The 21559-nt window shown below is 39.6% G+C and overlaps 1 protein-coding gene across 1 annotated transcript in view; it reads left to right on the forward strand.

Annotated features, from left to right (window-relative positions):
* IL23R (interleukin 23 receptor) overlaps positions 1-20370 on the forward strand; it is a 74948-nt gene extending 54578 nt beyond the window's left edge. Inside the window, exons 8-11 of the mRNA XM_049879541.1 lie at positions 817-885; positions 12339-12444; positions 15623-15713; positions 19714-20370. Coding sequence (XP_049735498.1) covers positions 817-885; positions 12339-12444; positions 15623-15713; positions 19714-20370 — 923 coding nt within the window. The remainder of the gene's footprint in view (positions 1-816; positions 886-12338; positions 12445-15622; positions 15714-19713) is intronic.
* Positions 20371-21559: the final 1189 nt, after the last annotated feature.

Genomic DNA, 21559 nt, shown 5'->3' on the forward strand with positions numbered 1-21559 from the left:
GAGGCACTGTCAGGGATCCAGAGCATAGAACTATCTTCAGGAATGTCTTCTGTCACCTGGAAACATTATGTCCTTGAGGTCGCTTCTGGCAGTTTTTAATTATCAGGAGGGAGGAGATGAGCAAGGCAGCCCCAGGGTCCTTTTGAGTTCAGACTGAAAGTGAGGTAGCTGCCAAGGCTGCTCACCCCGCCCCGGTCAGAAGTTTTCTTTCGCCGTATCCTGACAGCCTTTCTGTGGATAACTAGACAAGGCTGGCCAGGATCCTTGCCAGCAGGAAAGGAGCCGAGCGAAGTCATTAATGACATTCTACCGTACGTTACAACCCAAAGTGTCTGCTAATCAAAATTGGGCTTCTTATGTGGAGCCAAGAGAGGGTGAGCAGCATTTCAAAGATTGTGCAAAGGCAAAAGTGACAAATCTTGGAGGCTCTTAAGGAAACCTATTCTTTATTGCATCATTTATTGGAAGGAATCAAGTAAAGACCTGCTCTTGTGGCAGTTTTCCGGCTCAACAAAAAAAAGCTCCTAAGTGTTTGTTGCCTAGAAGTTTCGTGAAATTAGTAGACACGCCTTGAAGTTTTACAAACCTTAGGTAGTTTTTACAGTCTCTGTGCTGTTTCCTCCTTTGGGATTTACCCAATTAAAGAAGAAGAAAAGACACACACTCGAAGGCCATTGCCTTTATTCCATTGTTCATGTCTATTAAAATTACTGGTTTACTTTAATCATTTCTAAACAAGTGGAGAAACTCTCTTAGGAAATTGCACAAGCTGTGTATAAAATGCAAGAAGCTGACACTGTTTTCTTTTTGTTTAAGTTCGCCAGGTCACACTGAAATCATTCCAACATGAGACTCAGAATTCTGGGCTTCTAATTGCTTCCACTGGTAAGAAGATGCCACTCTTGCTTTTTGGGTAGTCTCTACTACTTCTCCACTTTAACCCTCTGTCTTAATTACCAAGGAGCCCTGGTGGTCCACTAGTTAAGCACTAGGCTGCTAACTGAAAGATCGGCGGTTCAAATCCACTAGCCGCTCCACAGGAGAAAGATATAGCAGTCTACTTCCATAAAAGTTACAGCCTGGGAAACCCTATGGGGCAGTTCTACTCTGTCCTATAGGGTCACTTTGAGAATCAACTCCACGGCAATAGGAATGGGAACAGGACTTAGTTACCTAGTGCTGCCGTACCAAAAAATATCACAAGCTGGTGGCTTTAAGGAACAGGAATTTATTTTCCTGTAATTTTGTTTTTATTTTATTTTTAGAAGTCCAAATCAGGGCATGAGCTCTAGGGAAGTGTCCCCCCTTGTCAATAGTCCCAGATGTTCCTTGGATTGTAGACAGATCTTCACATATTCTCCTCCCCCAGTGTAGGTATTTCACTCTGTGTCTGCTTTCCCTTTTTATAATACATCATTCAGGAGGGTTTAGGACCCCGCCCGTATGATCTCATTAACATAACAAAAGAACCTCCCCCCATTCCCAAATAGGGTCACATTCACCAGTACAGGAGTTAAGACTTCAAAATATCTGTTTGGGTGACAAAATTCAATCACAATACCCTCCATACTGAAAAATCACATGTCAGGCATAAGTGTCTGGGTAATAAGATGTTTCACAAGCTTTCTGTACGAAAAAAAAAAAATCAATGAAGTACAAAGACCTGCTTAAAAGTGAATTTAAAGAGTGGTTTAGGTGGATTTTGCCAGGTTTTGCAAGGGGTTAGATACATTTTCATTTCAATAGGTGCTGGGGTTCAAGGTCCCAAAACTTCTTCATCTTTTTTTTTTTCTTTAATACGTTATTTGTGTCTACCAGTCAGTGCGGGGGGGTTTTATATACATCATCTTCTTCAATCCTCAGAACAATACTGTGAGATTACTGTTATGTGCCCATGACATAGATCAGGAAGCGAGTGCAGAGAAGGTGAGAAACTTGTCCAGGACCACACAGCTGCTAAGTGATAGAATTAAAATTCAGATCCTGTTTTTTTTCTAATCCTGGGGTGGGGAAGTCTGTACTCTTTCCATTATACAAACTACCTTGCATTTCACTTGTTATTATGACTCAGTATTTTTCCACCAATGAGCATAGCTATATATTTTAACCATAAAAAAATATTAGCTCAGGTTCTGCTATGGGTTAAATAGAAATTTCTAATTGAAAAACTTACTCATGACTGTTTCACCACTGGCCACTAGTAACCATCTACCTTCTGGCAGGAATACTGTAAGAATGTTTGTAGGTCGTATTAATACTCTTTGGACTTTTATTTATTCAACAAGAATTCATTAAGTGAGGTGGGGCCAAGATGGTGGAATAGACAGACGCTTCTGGCAAGCCCTCTTACAACAAAGCCTCAAAAAAACAAGTGAAACAATTATATTTATGACAAGCTAGGAGCCCTGAACATCAAAGGCAAAGTTAGAAAATGGACTGAGTGGCAGGGGGAGGAAGAGACAGTTCAGAAGTGGAGAGGAGTTACTGGAACTGAATCGGTGGGAGCTCTCAGGCACCTTTCCTGGGAGTGGCTGTGGCAGACTGGTACTAGCATTCAGCCACAGTTTCCACAGGGAGAAACAGCCAGCCACACAACAGCCTACTCACACCTCCAGAACCAGAGAAGAACGGCACTGTCAGCAAAAGCTAAGTACACGCATATATTTTACCACATCCCACCCACCCTCAAGCCAGCATCAGCAGCTGCTAATTTTCCTGGGCCTGAGATAGGCCCTGTTGAGCACCTAGAGCCATCCTCCTGGCCTTGGAGAAGGAATAAATTCACAATTGGGGGAAAAGATAATTTGCCAGCTCCACTAACCTGGGGAGCTCAGGACAGAAGCAGCTCCTGTCCAGGTATAAATGGTCCATGGACTTTGAATACATTTTCCCCCTGCATGGACCTGTGTGGGCCTATTAAAGGAGAATAGGCCCTGGTTGGCAGACTACAAATATTTCAGATGTGCAGTGGAGAGGTGGCTGTTTGATGTTTGACACCGCTTTGACTATTAAACAGGGTTCTCATCTACCCACATCAGGGGCCTAAGGACTGGTGGCTCCACTCAGGTCACCCAGCCACCCACGATAGGGGTGCAAGGATAACTGGTACTTCCAAGTCTTTTAAACCAAAAACTTTGGGTGTCCATGGTCTGTCTGCAGAACCCAACCACCTGCACACTCTAGGGAAGAGGGATGTGCTTTCCTCAGAGACACTTGGGGGATGATTCTCAGCCCACCGCCTTGTTCAGAGCATGACCCCTGCTGCAACCAGGTACCAATACCTACACCAATCACCCCTGCCCCTCTAAGACTGTAGGACAGAGCCTGTACCAAACACTTGGTGAGTAGCTACCTGGACACCTGAGCTGAATCCATACAATAAAAGTGAACGGACTCCTAGACTGATATACCTAATAACAGCTCTAGCCATCTGGTGACAGGACATCAGAACTTCAAAGGTGAAAATAAGCTGTCTCACTCAAGCAACCCATTTGACCATATCAAAACAAAACAAAGCAAGAAGCTAGGATACGGGAAGCAAACATAAAATAAGCTAATACGATAACTTATAGATGGCTCGGAGACAACAGTCAATATCAAATCACATAAAGAAACAGATCATGATCACTTCAACAAGATCTCAAAACAAAGAATCAAGGGATCTTCCAGACGAAAGTACCTTCCTGGAATTACTGGATGCAGAATACAGAAATTAGGCAATATACAGAACAAGCCAAGGAACACACAGATAAAGCAGTTGAAGAAATTAAAAAGGCTATTCAGGAACATAATGAAAAACTTGATAAGTTGGAAGAATCCATAGACAGACAGCAATCAGAAATTCAGAAGAATAACAGTAAAATTACAGAATTAGGCAACTCAATAGAAAGTCAGAGGAGCAGAATTGAGCAAGTGGAAGGCAGAATTGGTGAACTTGAAGATAAAGCACTTGGCACCAATAAATTTGAAGAAAAATCAGATAAAAGCATTAAAAAACATGAAGAAAACTCAAGAACCATGTGGGACTCTATCAAGAGAAATAACCTATGAGTGATTGGAATACCAGAACAGGGAGGGATTACAGAAAATACAGAGAGAATTTTTGGAGATTTATTGGCAGAAAACTTCCCTGATATCATGAAAGATAAGAAGATATCGATCCAAGATACACGTTGAACTCCAAAAAGGTAGATTTTAAAAGAAAGTCACCAAGACATATTATAATCAAACTTGCCAAAACCAAAGATAAACACAATTTTAAGAGCAGCTAGGGATAAACGAAAAATCACCTACACAGGAGAGTCAATAAGAATAAACTCGGACTACTCCAAAGAAACCGTGTAGGCCAGAAGGCAATGAGATGACTTATATAAAGCATTGGAGGAAAAAAAATTGCCAACCAAGAATCATATATCCAGCAAAACTGTGTCTCAAATATGAAGGTGAAATTAGGGACATGTACAGATAAACAGAAGTTTAGGGAATTTGTAAAAACCAAATCAAAACTACAAGAAATGCTAAAGGGAGTTCTCTGGTTAGAAAACACTGGAAAGAGCAATCAGATGTCAACCCAGAAAGGGAAACCACAAAAATAAATCAAGATAAAGAAAAATGCTCAAAACAGGGAAAGAGCAATGTTATTATGTAAAAGAAGTCAACATTAAAATAATAAAGAGGGACTAAGAAATGTAGTCACAGATCTTTTATATGGAGAGGAAGACAAGGCGATATAAAGAAATAAAAGATAGATTTGAATTTAGAAAAATAGGGATAAATATTAAGATAACCACAAAGGAGACAAACTATCCTACAATCAAAATGAAATACAAGAAAAAAATAGAGACTCAGCAGAAACAAAATCAACAACAACGAATAAGAGAAAAAGACAATATAAAAAGATAAACTACTCAGCACAAAAAATTGAGTGGGAAAAAGAAATTGTCAACAGCATACAAAAAAAGTCATCAAAATGACAGCAGTAAATTCATACTTATCCATAATTATTCTGAATGTAAATGGACTAAATGTACTAATAAAGAGGCAGAGAGTGGCAGAATGGATTAAAAAAAATCCAGCTATATGCTGCCTACAAGAGACACACCTTAGACTTAGAGACACAAACAAACTAAAACTCAAAGGATAGAAAAAAATATATCAAGCAAACAACAATCAAAAAAGAGCAGGAGTGGCAATATTAATTTCTGACAAAATAGACTTTAAGGTTAAATCTATCAGAAAGGATAAGGAAGGACACTATATAATGATAAAAGGGACAATACCCCAGGAGGTTATAACCATATTACATATTTATGCACCCAATGACAGGGCTGCAAGATACATAAAACAAACTCTAACAGCATTGAAAAGTGAGATAGACAGCTCCACAATTATAGTAGGAGACTTCAATACACCACTTTCAGAGAAGGACAGGACATTGAGAAAGAAGCTCAGTAAAGACACGGAAGGTCTAAATGCCACAATCAACCAACTTGACCTCATAGACATATACAGAACACTCCACCCAACAGCAGTCAAGTATACTTTTTTTTCTAATGCACGTGGAACAGTCTCTAAAATAGACCACATATTAGGTCATAAAATGAGCCTTAGCAGAATCCAAAACATTGAAATATTACAAACCACCTTCTCTGACCATAAGGCCATAAAAGTAGAAATCAATAACAGAAAAACCAGGGAAAAGAAATCAAACACTTGGAAACTGAACAATACCCTGCTCAAAAAAGACTGGGTTACAGAAGACATTAAGGATGGAATAAAGAAATTCAGAGAATCCAACGAGAATGTAAATATTTCCTATCAGAACTTTGGGACACAGCAAAAGCAGTGCTCAGAGGTTACTTTATATCAATAAATATACACATACAAAAAGAAGAAAGGGCCACAATCAAAGAATTATCCCTACAACTTGAACAAATAGAAACAGAGTACAAAAGAAACCCTCAGACACCAGAAGAAAGCAAATAATAAAAATTAGAGCAGAATTAAATGAAATAGAAGACAGAAAAACAATTGAAAGAATTAACAAGACCAAAAGCTGGTTCTTTGAAAAAATTAACAAAGTTGATAAACCAGGAGCCAGACTGACAAAAGAAAAACAGGTGAGGAAGCAAATAACCTGAATAAGAAATGAGATGGGTGATATTAAAACAGACCAAACTGAAATTAAAAGAATCATATCAGATTACTATGAAAAATTGTACTCTAACAAATTTGAAAACCTAGAAAAAAATGGATGAATTAGAAACACACTACCTACCTAAACTAACACAAGCAGAGGTAGAACAACTAAATAGACCTATCACAAAAGAAGAGATTGAAAAGGTAATCAAAAAAACTCCCACCAAAAAAAAAAAAAAAAGGCCTGATCTGAGGCTTCACTGCAGAATTCTACCAAACTTTCAGAGAAGAGTTAACACCACTACTACTAAAGGTATTTTAGAGCACAGAAAAGGACGGAATATTCCCAAACTCATTCTATGAAGCCAGCATATTCCTGATACCAAAACCAGCTAAAGACACCACAAAAAAAGAACATTACAGACCTATATCCCTCATGAACTTAGATGCGAAAATCCTCAACAAAATTCTAGCCAATAGAATTCAACAACATATCAAAAAAATAATTCACCATGACCAAGTGGGGTTCATACCAGCTATGCAGGGATGGTTCAACATCAGAAAAACAATTAATGGAATCCATCATATAAATAAAATAAATAAATAAATAAAAAACAAGAATCACATGATTTTATCAATTGATCAGAAAAGGCATTTGACAAAATTCAACACCCATTCATGATAAAAACTCTCAGCACAATAGAAATAGAAGGGTAATTCCTCACCATAATAAAGGGCATTTATACAAAGCCAATAGCCAACATCATCCTAAATGGAGAGAGCCTGAAAGCATTCCCCCTGAGAATGGGAACCAGACAAGGATGTCGTTTATCACCACTCTTATTCAACATTGTGCTGGAGGTCCTAGCCAGAGCAATTAGGCTAGATAAAGAAATAAAGGACATCCAGATTGGCAAGGAAGAAGTAAAAGTATGTCTATTTGCAGATGACGCAATCTTTTACACAGAAAACCCCAAAGAATCCTCAAGAAAACTACTGAAACTAATAGAAGAGTTCAGCAGAGTATCGGGGTACAAGATAAACATAAAAAAATCAGTTGGATTCCTCTACACCAACAAAAAGAACATCAAAGAGGAAATCACCAAATCAATACCATTTACAGTTGCCCCAAGAAGATAAAATACTTAGGAATAAATCTTACCAGAGATGTAAAAGACCTATACAAAGAAAACTACAAGACCCTACTGCAGGAAACCAAAACACACCTACATAAGTGAAAAAAACATACCTTGCTCATGGATAGGAAGACTTAACATTATAAAAATATCTATTCTACCAAGAGCAATCTATAGATACAATGCAAGTCTGATCCAAATTCCAACAATATTTTTTAATGAGATGGAGAAACAAATCACCAATTTCATATGGAAGGGAAAGAGAACCCGGATAAGTAAAGCATTACTGAAAAAGAAGAACAAAGTGGGGGGCCTCACTCTACCTGATTTTAGAACCTATTATACCGCCACAGTAGTCAAAACAGCCTCGTACTGGTACAACAACAGATACATAGACCAATGGAACAGAATTGAGAATCCAGACATAAATCCATCCACATAGAGCAGCTAATATTTGACAAAGGCCCAAAGTCAGTTAAATGGGGAAAAGACAGTCTTTTTAGCAAATGGTGCTGGCATAACAGGATATCCATCTGCAAGAAAATGAAACAAGACTGATACTTCACACCATGCACAAAAAGTAACTCAAAATGAATCAAAGGCCTAAATAAAAAATCTGAAATGATAAAGATCATGGAAGAAAAAATAGGGACAACACTAGGAGCCCTAATACATGGCATAAACAGTGTACAAAACATTACTGACAATGCAGAAGAGAAACTAGATAACTGGGAGCTCCTAAAAATCAAACATCTATGCTCATCCAAAGACTTCACCAAAAGAGTAAAAAGATCACCTACAGACTGGGAAAAAGTTTTCAGTTATGACATTTCCGATCTGTGCCTGATCTCTAAAATCTACATGATACTGCAAAAACTCAACTGCAAAAAGACAAATAACCCAATTAAAAAATGGGCAAAAGGTATGAACAGGCACCTCATTAAAGAAGACATTCATGTAGATAACAGATACGTGAGAAAATGCTCAGGATCATTAGCCATTAGTGAAATGCAAATCAAAACTACAATGAGATATCTTCTCACCCCAACAAGGCTGTCATTAATCCAAAAAACACAAAATAATAAATGTTGGAGAGGTTGTGGAGAGACTGAACACTTATACACTGCTGGTGGAAATGTAAAATGGTACAACCACTTTGGAAATCAATTAGGCGCTTCCTTTAAAAGCTAGAAATAGAACTACCATATGATCCAGCAATCCCACTCCTTTTAATACGTTCTAGAGAAATAAGAGCCTTTACACGAACAGATAGATATATGCACACCCGTGTTCATTGCAGCACTGTTTACAATGGCAAAAAGATGGAAGCAACCAAGGTGCCCATCAATGGATGAATGGATAAATAAATTATGGTATATTCACACAGTGGAATACTATGCATCGATAAAGAACAGTGATGCATGTGTGAAACATTCCATAACATGAAGGAATCTGGAAGGCATTATGCTGAGTGAAATTAGTCAGTCGCAAAAGGACAAATGTTGTATAAGACCACTATTATAAGAACTTGAGAAATAGTTTAAACTGAGAAGAAAACATTCTTTGATGGTTATGAAATGGGGAGGGAGGTAAGGAGGGAGGGCGGCACTTGCTAATTAGATAGTAGATAAGAACTATTTTAGGTGAAGGGAATGACAACACAGTACAAGAGAGGTCAGCACAATTGGACTAAACCAAAAGCAAAGCAGTTTCCTGAATAAACTGAATGCTTCAAAGGCCAGCATAGCAGGGACAGGGGTTTGGGGACCATGGTTTCAGGGGACATCTAAGTCAATTGGCATAATAAAATCTATTAAGAAAACATTCTGCATCCCACTTTGGAGAGTGGCGTCTGGGGTCTTAAATGCTAGCAAGTGGCCATCTAAGATGCATCAATTGGTCTCAACCCACCTGGATCAAAGGAGAATGAAGAACACCAAAGATACAAGGTAGTTACGAGCATAAGAGACAGAAAGGACCACATAAACCAGAGACTACATCATCCTGAGACCAGAAGAACTAGATGGTGCCTGGCTACGACTGATGACTGCCCTGACAGGGAACACAACAGAGAACCCCTGAGGCAGTAGGAGAGCAGTGGGATGCAGAACCCAAATTCTCATAAAAAGACCAGACTCAATGGTCAGACTGGGACTAGAAGTACCCTGGTGGTTCTGGTCCTTAGACCTTTTGTTAGCCCAAGACAGGAACCATTCCCAAAGCCAACTCTTCAGACAGGGATTGGACCAGACAATGGGATAGAAAATGATATTGGTGAAGAATGAACTTCTTGGATCAAGTAGATACATGAAACTATGTTGGCATCTCCTATCTGGAGGGGAGATGAGAGGACAGAGGGGGTCAGAAGGTGGCGGAATGGACACAAAAAGAGAGAGTTGGAGGGAAGGAGTGTGCTGTCTCGTTAGGAGGAGAGCAATTAGGAGTATATAGCAAGGTGTATATGAATTTTTGTATGAGACTGACTTGATTTGTAAACTTTCACTTAAAGCACAATTAAAAAAAAAAGTGATTCCAATAAAGACAAAGTGGGGAAAAAAAAAATTAAGCAACCACTATGTGCCAGGCACTGTTCTGGGTGCCGGAGAATCAGCAGTGAACAACATGAACAAAGCCCCTGTCTTCAGGTAGCCTAATTCTAGATAGACAAAGGAGAAAAATAACAAACAACAGTAAGAAAAAAGTCAAGTAGTGGCAAGTGTTATAAAGAAACAGTAAGCAAGGGAAGAGGACTTTGAATTTGGAGATGTGAATCAATTATGAGCCAGGTACTTAGGTTCAGTAAAAAAAAGTTGCCATGGAGTTGATTCCGACTCGTAAGGAGCCTATGGGACAAAGTAGAATTGCCCCACAGGATTTCCAAGGAGCAGCTGGTGGATTCGAAGTGGCACCCTTTTGGTTAGCGCTCTTAAGCACTATGGGTCTATAATTACCTATGTCTACACAGAATTTGCACCTTAATATTTCTGTGAAGATTGTGGAGGCTAGGAATTTATGACAGTTCTATGAGAGAATTATTATTATCTCTATTTTATAGGAGAGGAAGCTTGAGTCTCACCAATTTTATAATTACGTCCCAAGGTCACAACAAATAAGTGGCAGAGTCAATTTGAACTCAGGTATCTCAGACTTGTGCAGTTGGTCACTCTGCCCTACTCCTTAGACCCTTTTGCCAGCCCCATGTTAACATGGGGGTTCCCTATCCTCTTCCAGGTGCTAATGCCAAAGGGTGTGAGGCAGCTGGTATGCTCATTAGTTTCTTGAAATCTTCAGCAATAGCTCATTAAACCCAAAAACCAAACCCATTGCCATCGAGTGAATTCTGACTCATGGTTACTCCATGTGATGCAGAGTAGAACTGCTCCATAGAATTTTCTTGGCTGCAATTGTTATGGAAGAAGATTGCCAGGCCTTTATTCAATAGCACTGCTGGGTGGGTTCAAACTGTCAACATTTAGGTTAGTAGTCAAATACAGACTGTTTGTGCCACCCAGGGACTGTAATAACTGATCACCCTTAAGAAAAACTAATTCCATACTCCACTGAGACTTTGGAGGAAGCTAAAGCTGTACTGCCCCACCCCAGTTGGCTTTAGGAGAGGGACCAGACAACCTGGAGACACCCAAGTGTGTGGTAGGTGCAACTGGGAAATAACCAGGGCAGGATCAATACAATACCTGCTATATGGCAACTATCCAATAACTATTCCATTTGCTGAAGGGAGGAGGGAAGGGAGAAAGGAAAATGGAAGAGAGGCTGTCTTAGTTACCTAGTGCTCTCATAACAGAAATACTATAAGTTGGTGTCTTTAAAGAGCAGAAATTTATTTTCTCACTGTTCTGGAGACTAAAAGTCCAAATCAAGGTCTTGGCTATGTCAGTTCCTTCTGTGTGCCACTCTCCTAGTTCTGGTATCTGCTGGTGATCCTTGACATTACTTTGCTTGTAACGTTCCTCACAGTTCCTCTGTCTTTCCCAGTGTGTTTGTGTTTGTGTCTATTCTGATCTTTTTATAATTCAGAAATGATTAGGTTTAGGAGCCACCCTATACTGATATGAACTCAGCTGATTGATTAGATTATGGAAGATGATTACATTACATTATATGAGGAAATCTGCTCTACCCAAGGCTGACTGATTTAATCACATGTAACTATTCCATGGCAGGAACTAGACTAGTTTTTGGCCAAACTGCTGGGAACCAGAGCCTAACCGAATTGGCACAAAATATTTACCATCACAGAAGCCAATCCTCGGCATGGCTCTGGAGCAAACTCCAGTGTGATAAATCAGGTCTCAATTATATTCTGTTTTTGAAAACAAGGCTTATCATGTACCAGGGAGAAAACATGATGAGCCTGGTAGGTAACGCACATAGGCTATATTATAGTAATTATTTAAAGATTTCAGGTGATTAATTAAATTTCAAAAATGCAAAAAAACAGTGTAAAATAAAATGTGAGTGCAAGACAAATAGCAATTTTATTTCTTTTTTTATGATTATATATATTGTTCTAAGTAGAGCGAAAGTCCTTTCTCAGCAGGAAAAATTTCATAAGCAAGAAATTTTGAAGAATGGTGACAAGCCGTACATAAATTCTGTTTTCGTAGCACAAAAGATTTAAAAAAAAACAAACCACAGTTTTGATTTTGGCCAGCTTTAGACACTGTGACAAGCAATTAGGATTCTCACCTGTGTTGGGCAAACCGAGCGAGGTTTATAACTGTTTAAATAAAATGTGCATATGCATGCTCAGAAACGTGTCTAATGCTGACCACAGCTGCCAGAGAGGCATTTCTAGAAACCCACTGGTATCAGATATGTACCGCCCATGTTCTCACACAAAAGGTTGTTTCCTGGGGTACAGTCTTGCAGTTTAGAAGGGCAGTCCCTTCGCAGCCCAAGGTAAAGGTTAATTTTGTTCTCTCTTCCTCTTTTTCTATGAGCTCTGTGGTCTTCGCTTTGAGCGGAGTAGATAGAACAATGATTCTGGCATCAAGCGGGTGCTATTGCTTTTTAGCTAAAATTATTTTTCTTTCCTTTCAGACCATAAGCAACAAGACACTGGACTTTTATCAGGAATGGTCTTCTTTGCTGTTATATTGTCCATTCTTTCTTTGATTGGGATATTTAACAGATCGGTCCGAACTGGGTAGGTTTTTGTAGAATTTTTGTTTTCTGATTTAGACCGTATACGTGCACCACCAAAACATAAAGTCAATTCAGTTACTAGCTTAAAAAAAAAAAAAATCCATTAGCCTTTTTATTCAGAGAAAGGGAAATTAAAAGGTACAATATTTGACAAGTACCTACCCCTGCCAAACTCTTTAGAAATGTCATTCATTTAATCCTCACATTGACCCTGCCTGAAAAGCTTTATGGTCTGTTTTACAGATGATTTCAACAAGGCTTAGAGAGGCTGAGTAGTCAGCCCAAGGTCACTAAGCACTAAGCCAGAAATCCAGCCACTATTTGAATCAAAGCCCGTGTTCTCTCTTTTACTACACAGCCTTTTCATTTGCTTCAGGTTTTTCTTTAGTGCCTGGATTTTTGAGAGTCTTTAAGTCATAACCTGCCTCAAATTCTATCTGAACAAATCAGCTGAATCAAATTCTGTCCCACCAGATCAAATCTATAAAGAGAAGTGGGGCCAAGGCAATACTTGACTTTGTCACTTTACTGTCAATTGTGTGACCAAATGCTTTAGCATCTAGCCCTAATCCCTCTTTCTTGGCCTCCTGCAGTCATTTTTTACAACTTGATATTAGCAAAGACAGTCTAGTTGTTGAAAAGTGAGCCTTTGAGGAAAGGAAGGTCTTTGCTTTTCTAAATTTTACTAAATTTATGGAGTGTTTCCAACCTTTTAAGAGATCAGAGTTGTTTGGTAGGCCAGTCTCCCAGTATATTTAATTACAGATTTTGACAAACGTTAACGTTTTGGCCAAACTGGTACTGAGTTGTATCTTACTGCCATCATTTTTTTCCTGAGATTATCTTTCTTTCTTTTACATTTATAATCAAAATACAGTAGAAAGGCTAAGTAAGCTGTTCTAAATAAAGTATACTAATGATTTTTTTTTATTTATGTAGCTTTTTTCCTCAGAACCTAAGCAATACTTGGAAGTTTAAATTATACATTAATAAACATATCCCTGATGCCTTGCAAGATGTGTGAACAAATATGAACTTTATTTTAGATTGCTTTAAAATAAGCCTCTTGAGATCTTAATGTTTAAGCTGGTACTACATAAAAATATTAATATTTGTGTTATTATCCAAAGATGTCCTACATAGATTAAAAAAAAAAAAAAGCTAACTTGGTTATCTAAAATAGCCTAAAAATGAACTTTTAGTTGGTAATGACATATATGGAAATAGAACAATTATATTCTAATTTGATTACTTAAGTAAGCATTTTTTTTAAAAAAGATAAAAGAAACAAATAATTTCCATGTAACTGTTTTATATATGAGCAGATACTGTTATTTAATGTAACTATATATACATTAAGTCTTACTTCAGAAACAGAACTAGAAAATGGAGGGCAAAATATTTCAAATATAATGAAACCCAGAGTGGGTGGCGGCGGTGTTGTTGTTAGGTGCTGTTGAGCAGGTTCTGACTCATAGTGACCCTATGCACAACAGAACGAAAACACTGCCTGGTCCTGAGCCATCCTTACAATCGTTGTTATGCTTGAGCTCATCGTTGCAGAGTGGGTAAAGGCACATAAATATGTTCTCTCCATATCAGCATGCTGTCTAAAAACTTTTCTAACAATATTGTGAACTTCACTAATTTGGCCTGGTTTTAGGCATACAAAAAGAGTGTGAATTAGTGAAAAAGCTGAATCATAAAATATTGTATAAATATGTATAAAGAAATCAGTTTTACTCTAAAGTAGGCCAAATTAGGCTAGCAAAATTAACTAGGCCATTTTAGTTGTTACCTAGTAGAACAAGTTCTCAGAAAGCCCGTGTTATGGGTTGAATTTTGTCCCCCCAAAATGTGTGTCAAATGGGCTAGGCATTGATTCCCAGGTGTGATTGCCCACCATTTTGTCATCTGACGGGATTTTCCTATGTGTTGTAAATCCTACCTCTATGATGTTAATGATGCGGGAATACAGGCAGTTATGTTAAGGAGAAGGGACTCAGTCTACAAGATTAAGTTGTGTCTAAAGTCAATCTCTTTTGAGACATAAAAGAGAAAAGGGAACAGAGAGACAAGGGAACATCATACCACCAAGAAAGTAGTGAGTGCCAGGAGCAGAGCGTGTCCTTTGGACCCCAGGGTCCCTGCACTGAGACGCTCCTAGTCCAGGGGAAGATTGATGACAAGGACCTTCCTCCAGAGCCAACAGAGAGAAAAAGCTTTCCCCTGGAGCTGGTGCCCTGATGTTGGACCTCTAGCCTACTAGACTGTGAGAGAATAAACTTCTGTTTGCTGAAGCCATCCACTTGTGCTATTTCTATTATAGCAGCACTAGATAACTAAGCCTGCTTAAACACAAAAACAAGCCTGATCTGTCATTAATGGTCCATTATGTAAAAATGTGCCTTAAATCAAATTGGTCTTTTAAGTTCCTGATACAACATGTTTGTTCAAACCAATTTGTACAGTAAACACAGAAAGTGCTTTGATTAACACCCCAGCAGTGCCAGGAGGTAGCTAGGGGTGAGAAGCGGTCGTTCAGAACTTCTTTTCATCACCTCCTCTCCAGTGATCCTTAATAAGCAAGCACACAGGCTAAGTAAAGACCTCATTTTCACTGTGCTATCATTTTTTTTATCCAAATGGAAGACAAGTTTCAGCCTTTACTCCATCCACATAAAGAAATTCTGGAGCTGTCACAGTCACTGTACCCCTCTTTGGAATTATTACAGGAGCTCAGATTATAGGGTTTTACTATATAACCTTTTCTTCTTTAGTATTTTTAATATTTAATATTTGGTAATGGTCACCTTGGAAAGTTCTATAAAATATCCCTTAAGTTTTTCAGGTTTCCACACTGACGTCTCCTGCTTATAATGGTTTGTCACATTTAACATGTGTACAATTTCACCACCAGGAATGTTACCTTGAATCTCATATGAGTTTGTTGAAATTTTCCTGCTCTTTAGAAAGAAGAATGATAAAGACTGAAGTACAATCTGAAATCAACTTGCTACTTAATTTTCTTAAGTATGAGGTGGAAATCTTAGCTCCTGCATCAGGAAGTTTGATTTTCATTATGTCTTCCATTCTAGTTGATTTCCTAATCTCCTTTACTGATTACCTGCATCAATCATAAAGTAAAATATTTCTAATGTGTCATTTTTGGTTTTTAGAATTAAAAGAAGAATCTTATTGCTTATACCAAAATGGCTTCTTGGAGATATTCCCAATATAGAAAACAGCAATGTGGTGAAAATGCTACAGGTAACCAAACACCGCCAAACAAAAACTGAGGTGCAGCTAAGACCAATAACTAGAGTAGAATTTCCATTCAAATGCATAAATGTGTGTATATATTAGTATATAAAAACTAATTGCCATCAAGTTGATTCTGACTCATAGAGACCCCATGTGTGTCAGAGTAGAACTGCGCTGCATAGGGCTTTCAATGGCTGATTTTTTGGAAGTAAATGGCCAGGCTTTTCTTCCGAGGTATCTCTGGGTGGACTCGAACCACCAGTCTTTCTGTTTGCAGCCGAGTGAGTACATTAACCATTTGCACCACCCAGAGACATCTGGGTTATATATACATATGTAGAAATAAAATTATCCATATTTCAAATAATACTTAAAAGATAGAAGAGAATAGAGTTGGAGAGGGAGAGGGGAAGAGAGAAGCAAGAAACAATGCTATTTAAAACGGAGAAGTGAAGAGGAAGATTATAGACCAGGTGCCAGAGTTACCTGGTGACCAGGCTATTAGTAGATGACTTCAGGGACAAAGGGGGAGGGCAGAAAAGATCAGTGGAATAAGCCTTAAATACTCAAAGGTTTTCCTCATATATGAGATTGTAGGAGCAGGTAGAGCCAAGGAGCTCACCTCGTCGCTCCTGAGATCTAGTGGAGTGTGAGAAAATAAACATGAGAGGACTATGGAGAAGGTGTCACCAGGGATGGGCCAAGTTTCCATTTTGGCAAAGAAGACAAGAGGGCACACAGGGAAGACCCTGAGGCTATTAGGGACCTTGCTGGTTATGGAGGAGATGCTCCAGAGCATACAGGGGAAGCGTCTGCTAGGTGTGTTCCTGCTACTTGTTGGCACTCAGGCTCGACTTTCATGGGATTCATAACCCAGTCAGTAAGACAGACACATCATCCAAGCATCAAAATGCATTGATGTAAATGCAGTGACGGAAATAAGCCCAAACATCGAAGGAGGCACAGAGGAAACGTTTTGAAAGACAGAGGAATTGCTCAGAAAAAGGAGAGAATGTTCAAAGTAGAAGGGGACAGCAGGAGCAAAGCACAGAGGTGAGAACAGCCTGCTGGCTGTTGCTTATTGAAAAGTTCAGCAAGAGCAGTGGCTGGAATAATTCTGTTGACCAGTGGTTTTCAATTTTTTTTTTTCTGTTTGTTTATTTAATTTTTAGCCTGGGAACCCTTTGTTCAAATGATGTGAGGAAGCCAAGCATTTGTAAAACAAACAAAAGTTATTCCGTTTGAAGTTCTGGTGAGAGAAAACCAGAGGCGCATTAACCAACTCTTTCCCCAGCCTCAGCAGAGTCCTAAGGCAGTAATTCTCAGCTTTGGTTGTGTGCCTCCATACCCAGGCCACATTCCAGACTCACTGAGGAGGGAGCAAAGGGGGGGACACAGGCATCAACATTTTTTAAAGCTTCCCAAGTGTTCCCCTCTGCAGCCAATGTTGTGAAGTACTTGCTAAACTATTGCCAAAGATAGTTAGGAGTCACTGAAGAGTTTTCCACTGGAATAGACACAGCCCCAGGGAAAAGGCTGAGTAGGAGGGTCAGAGCCATGAGAGTACTGTGGTGTGGGCCAGGTGTCAAGGATCTGCAGTACTGATGCTTCGTAAAGGCTGGTAAGATAGGTGTGATGGTGTCTTTGGATTATGACAAGGAGCGGGTCCCTGGCGATTCTGGCTCAGAGGTTCATTTGATAAGTGAATGGAAGGGGAAGAAGTGAAGACGAAGTGTTCAGACTTCTTTTGATGAGTCTGGGCAAGAGGAGAAATGAAGAGAGAAGGCCCATATTGACACATGGTAGGCTCTCACCTACTTGCGGAAGGAAGGAATAACAGAAGCTCAAGAGCAATGTGGAGTCAGGAGAGTGTTTGTTTTATATCAGGCAGACTTGAGTAGGACAATTACAGAGAGAGGAAAGAGAAGGGAAATTGATTGAACAAGACTCTGACGAAGAGGGAAGGGGATGTTTTAAAGGGGTGAGGTGGAGAGGTTCATCTTGAGCTGGAGGGGGGCTTCTTGTTTCCTGATACTTGAAGGAGAAAAAGGGTGTGGACGTGACTGAGTGATTCTGGAGGAAGTAAGATTGCCTACTAAGAAGTCCCTGGGTGATGCAAGGGTTCGGCTGCTAACCAAAAGTTTGGAGGTTCCTGTCTGCCCAGAGGTGCCTTGGAAGAAAGCCCTAGTGATCTATTTCCAAAAATCAGCCATTGAAAACCCTATAGAGCACAGTTCTACTCTGACACACATGGTGTCCCATGCGTCGGAATCTGCTTGACGGCAACTGGTTAAATATTGCCTAATAACAGTGGAAAGGTCCCTAGGTGGCACAAATGGTTTGCGGGCTGCTGTTAACCTAAAGGTTGGCAGTTTGAACCCACCCCAGGGTACCGCAGAAGTAAAGAAAGGCCTGGTGATCTGCTTCCATTAAGATTACAGCCAAGAAAGCCCTACGGAGCAGTTCTACTCTGTAACACATGGGGGTGCTATGAGTCAGAATTGACTTGACAGCAACTAACAACAACAACAGTAACAGTGGAGGGGTAATCTGCAGTGTCTGAGCCCACATATATAATGAAGTACACAGTTAACAATTAACCTAAGGCTAAGTATATATTCACCAAACCGCAGATAATAAATACTGTACTCTTGGTATTAACTCCATTTAATAATTCTATCTTGATCCCCCACTAATTATTCTAGGGAATGAGGTCTTTAGATGCTCAGAGAATTGTCTCTGGCCTCATTGTGATCAGATCCCCTTATTCCTTTGCTGTCCTCATTCTGGAAGAGCCCCTGTTGCTTTTCTGTATCCTTCATTGGTGTGATTCAACTCCAAACCGCCTCTCCACTCAGCCGCCAGCCTGAAGTGAGGAAAATGCTCCTTCTTCGGAACATAGCCACATTGCACTCAGTTTCCTGCAGCACACCTAGTATTCCTTTGCTTGATTTGACCTTTGAATGTATGTCCCCCCACCCTAAGCAGACAGAACCTAACAAGTTCCCTGGAGAGGCTAGGGCTGAAGACACTTGGAGAAATACTAAACACTGCTTTATTTGAAGTCCTCCATCTTTACCAAACTCCCTTCCAATTCTGGACTCTTGGAGTTAAACCTTGGAGCCGCCTTCAGAATGAAGTTTTGTTTCCCACCCAAGAGACAGAAGGGTGACTATAATTCTGTAATTGTGTCGGGTGGGAGGCCAGCCATCAGCTGGGGAACCTCCAGTCCTTTCTTGTTCAGAAGAGTCATGAAACTTTCACACAAATTAAAACCTTCCTCACCCACCTCCTGACCATCAGTGACATGTCTGACTTCTGAGTAACTGCACACCCCCAGAACCTCAGCACACAGCATTTGTCATAGCCTCATTCTCAGTGTGTAAGCTAAGCAGGATTCCCTTGCCCCTTTCTTTTATTTAACCAATAAAGTATTTTCTTATAGTAAGACTCCATAATATTCCACAAAATTTCAAATTCTGTGTTGTAAAAGGCCCTGAAACAATATGCATGTTAATGTGTAGCTGCATGTGAAACTCTCCTTTCTCTTTAAAATTTTTAAATCGAGAAATGTGCTTAAGACACAGATTGTTTTTATTATTCCTTTCCTTTTTTTTTTTCCACTCATTAAAAAAACCCATTGTAGTCGAGTCGATTTCAGTTCATAGCGACCCTATAGGACAGTGTAGAACTGCCCCATAGAGTTTCCAAGGAGTGCCTGGTGGATTCAAACTGCCCACCTTTTGGTTAGCAGCTGTAGCTCTTAACCACTGCGCCACCTGGGTTTTCTTCCACTCATAGGAGAATTTAATAAAGATTTGGAATTGAGCAAGCTAATAAAAGGCGAAAGAAGGAAATAATAAGGGAAATAAAGAATACGAAGAAAAGAGAGGGGCAAAGGAAAGCTGAAGGAAAGCAAAATTCCAGTCCTTATTCTATTGCCTGGTTGGCCCCTTTAAATGTCTTTTGTTTAAAAAAAAAAAAAAAAATGTTTTCTTCTTCCTAGGAAAAAAGTGAATTTGTGAATAATAATTACAGTGAACAGGTCCTATATGATGATCCCACGATTACAGAGATAAGAGAAATCTTTCTCCAAGAAGAACATAAGCCCACAGGCTACAAGAAAGGAAATAATACCGGACCCCAGGAGACACCAGACTGCCTGCAAGAGTCACTACTCACCAATACTACAGTTGTGTACATCCCTGATCCCAACACTGGATATAAACCCCAGATTTCAAGCTTTCTTCCTGGAGGAAATCCTCTTAGTAATAATGATGAAACAGATTCTTCAACTCTTAAGCCACCAGTTGATTCCTTGGATCTGGGAAAGAATGCCATATTTAAAAAATATCCAAATTTTGCTTTTTCTGTCTCGAGTATGAATTCTCTAGGCAACGCACTATTTCTTGAAGAATTAAGCCTCATTTTAAATCAAGGAGAACGCAGTCCCCATGACATGCAAAACTCAATAGAGAGGGAAACCACCAAGATTCTGGAAAACGGTCCACCCAATGAAACTGTTCCAGAACAGACCCTACTGCCTGATGAATTTGTCTCCTGTTTAGGGATCATGAATGAAGAGTTGCCATCTATGAATCCTTATTTTCCACAAAATATTTTGGAAGAACATTTCAATAGGATTTCACTCTTGGAAAAATAGAGTTGTACGGTCAAAATCAATGTGGAAAAGCTGCTTTGCTATTTGAAGTTGGATCTTCCCTTAGATATGAATTTGATTCTGCTCTCTTTTTTAACAATTAGAGAATTAAGATCCAAAGAAGAGACGTACTTTGTGGTCACAAAAAAGCAGCAATATTAGGGATACCTCATGTATTTTCTTTTAAGGTTGTTGTTGTTAGGTGCCACTGAGTCACTTCCGACTCATAGTGACCCCTATGTACAACAGAACGAAACACTGCCTGGTCCTGTGCCATCCTCACAATCATTGTTATGCTTGAGCCCGTTGCTGCAGCCACTCTGTCAATCCATCTCGTCAAGGGTCTTCCTCTTTTTCACTGACCCTCTACTTTACTGAGCATGATGTCCTTCCCCAGGGGCTGGTCCCTCCTGCTAACATGTTCAAAGTATGTGAGACGCAGTCTCACCATCCTTGCTTCTAAGGAGCATTCTGTGTACTTCTTCCAAGACAGATTTGTTCGTTCTTTTGGCAGTCCGTGGTATAGTCAATATTCTTCACCAACATCACAATTCAAAGGCGTCAGTTCTTCTTCGGTCTTCCGTATTCATTGTCCAGCTTTCACATGCATATAAGGCAATTGAAAACACCATGGGTTGGGTCAGGGGCACCTTGGTCTTCAAGATGACATCTTTGCTTTTCAACACATTAAAGAGGTCCTTTGCAGCAGATTTGCCCAATGCAATGCGTCTTTTGATTTCTTGACTGCTGCTTCCATGGATGTTGATTGTGGATCCAAGTCAAAATGAAATACTTGACAACTTCCATCTTTTCTCCATTTATCTTGATGTTGTTTATTGGTCCTGTTGTGGGGATTTTTGTTTTCTTTATGTTGAGGTGTAATCCGTACTGAAGGCTATGGTCTTTGATCTTCATCAGTAAGTGCTTCAAGGGCTCTTCAGTTTCAGCAAGCAAGGCTGTGTCATATGCATAACACAGGTTGTTAATGATTCTTCCTCCAATCCTGATGCCCCATTCTTCTTCATTTTTTTAAGGTGTCGACTATTTTCTCTGTATTTTCCCTCATTGCAAGGGGCAGAACAGCTCTCTTAAATCTAAAATGTGTGGTGGTATTGTGGATTGAATTGTGTCCCCCAAAAAGATATGTTACAGTCCTAACCTCTGTACCCTGTGAACGTGGCCTTGTTTGGAA

The sequence above is a fragment of the Elephas maximus genome, chromosome 3, assembly GCF_024166365.1.
Source record: "Elephas maximus indicus isolate mEleMax1 chromosome 3, mEleMax1 primary haplotype, whole genome shotgun sequence".
Classification (NCBI taxonomy): domain Eukaryota; kingdom Metazoa; phylum Chordata; class Mammalia; order Proboscidea; family Elephantidae; genus Elephas; species Elephas maximus.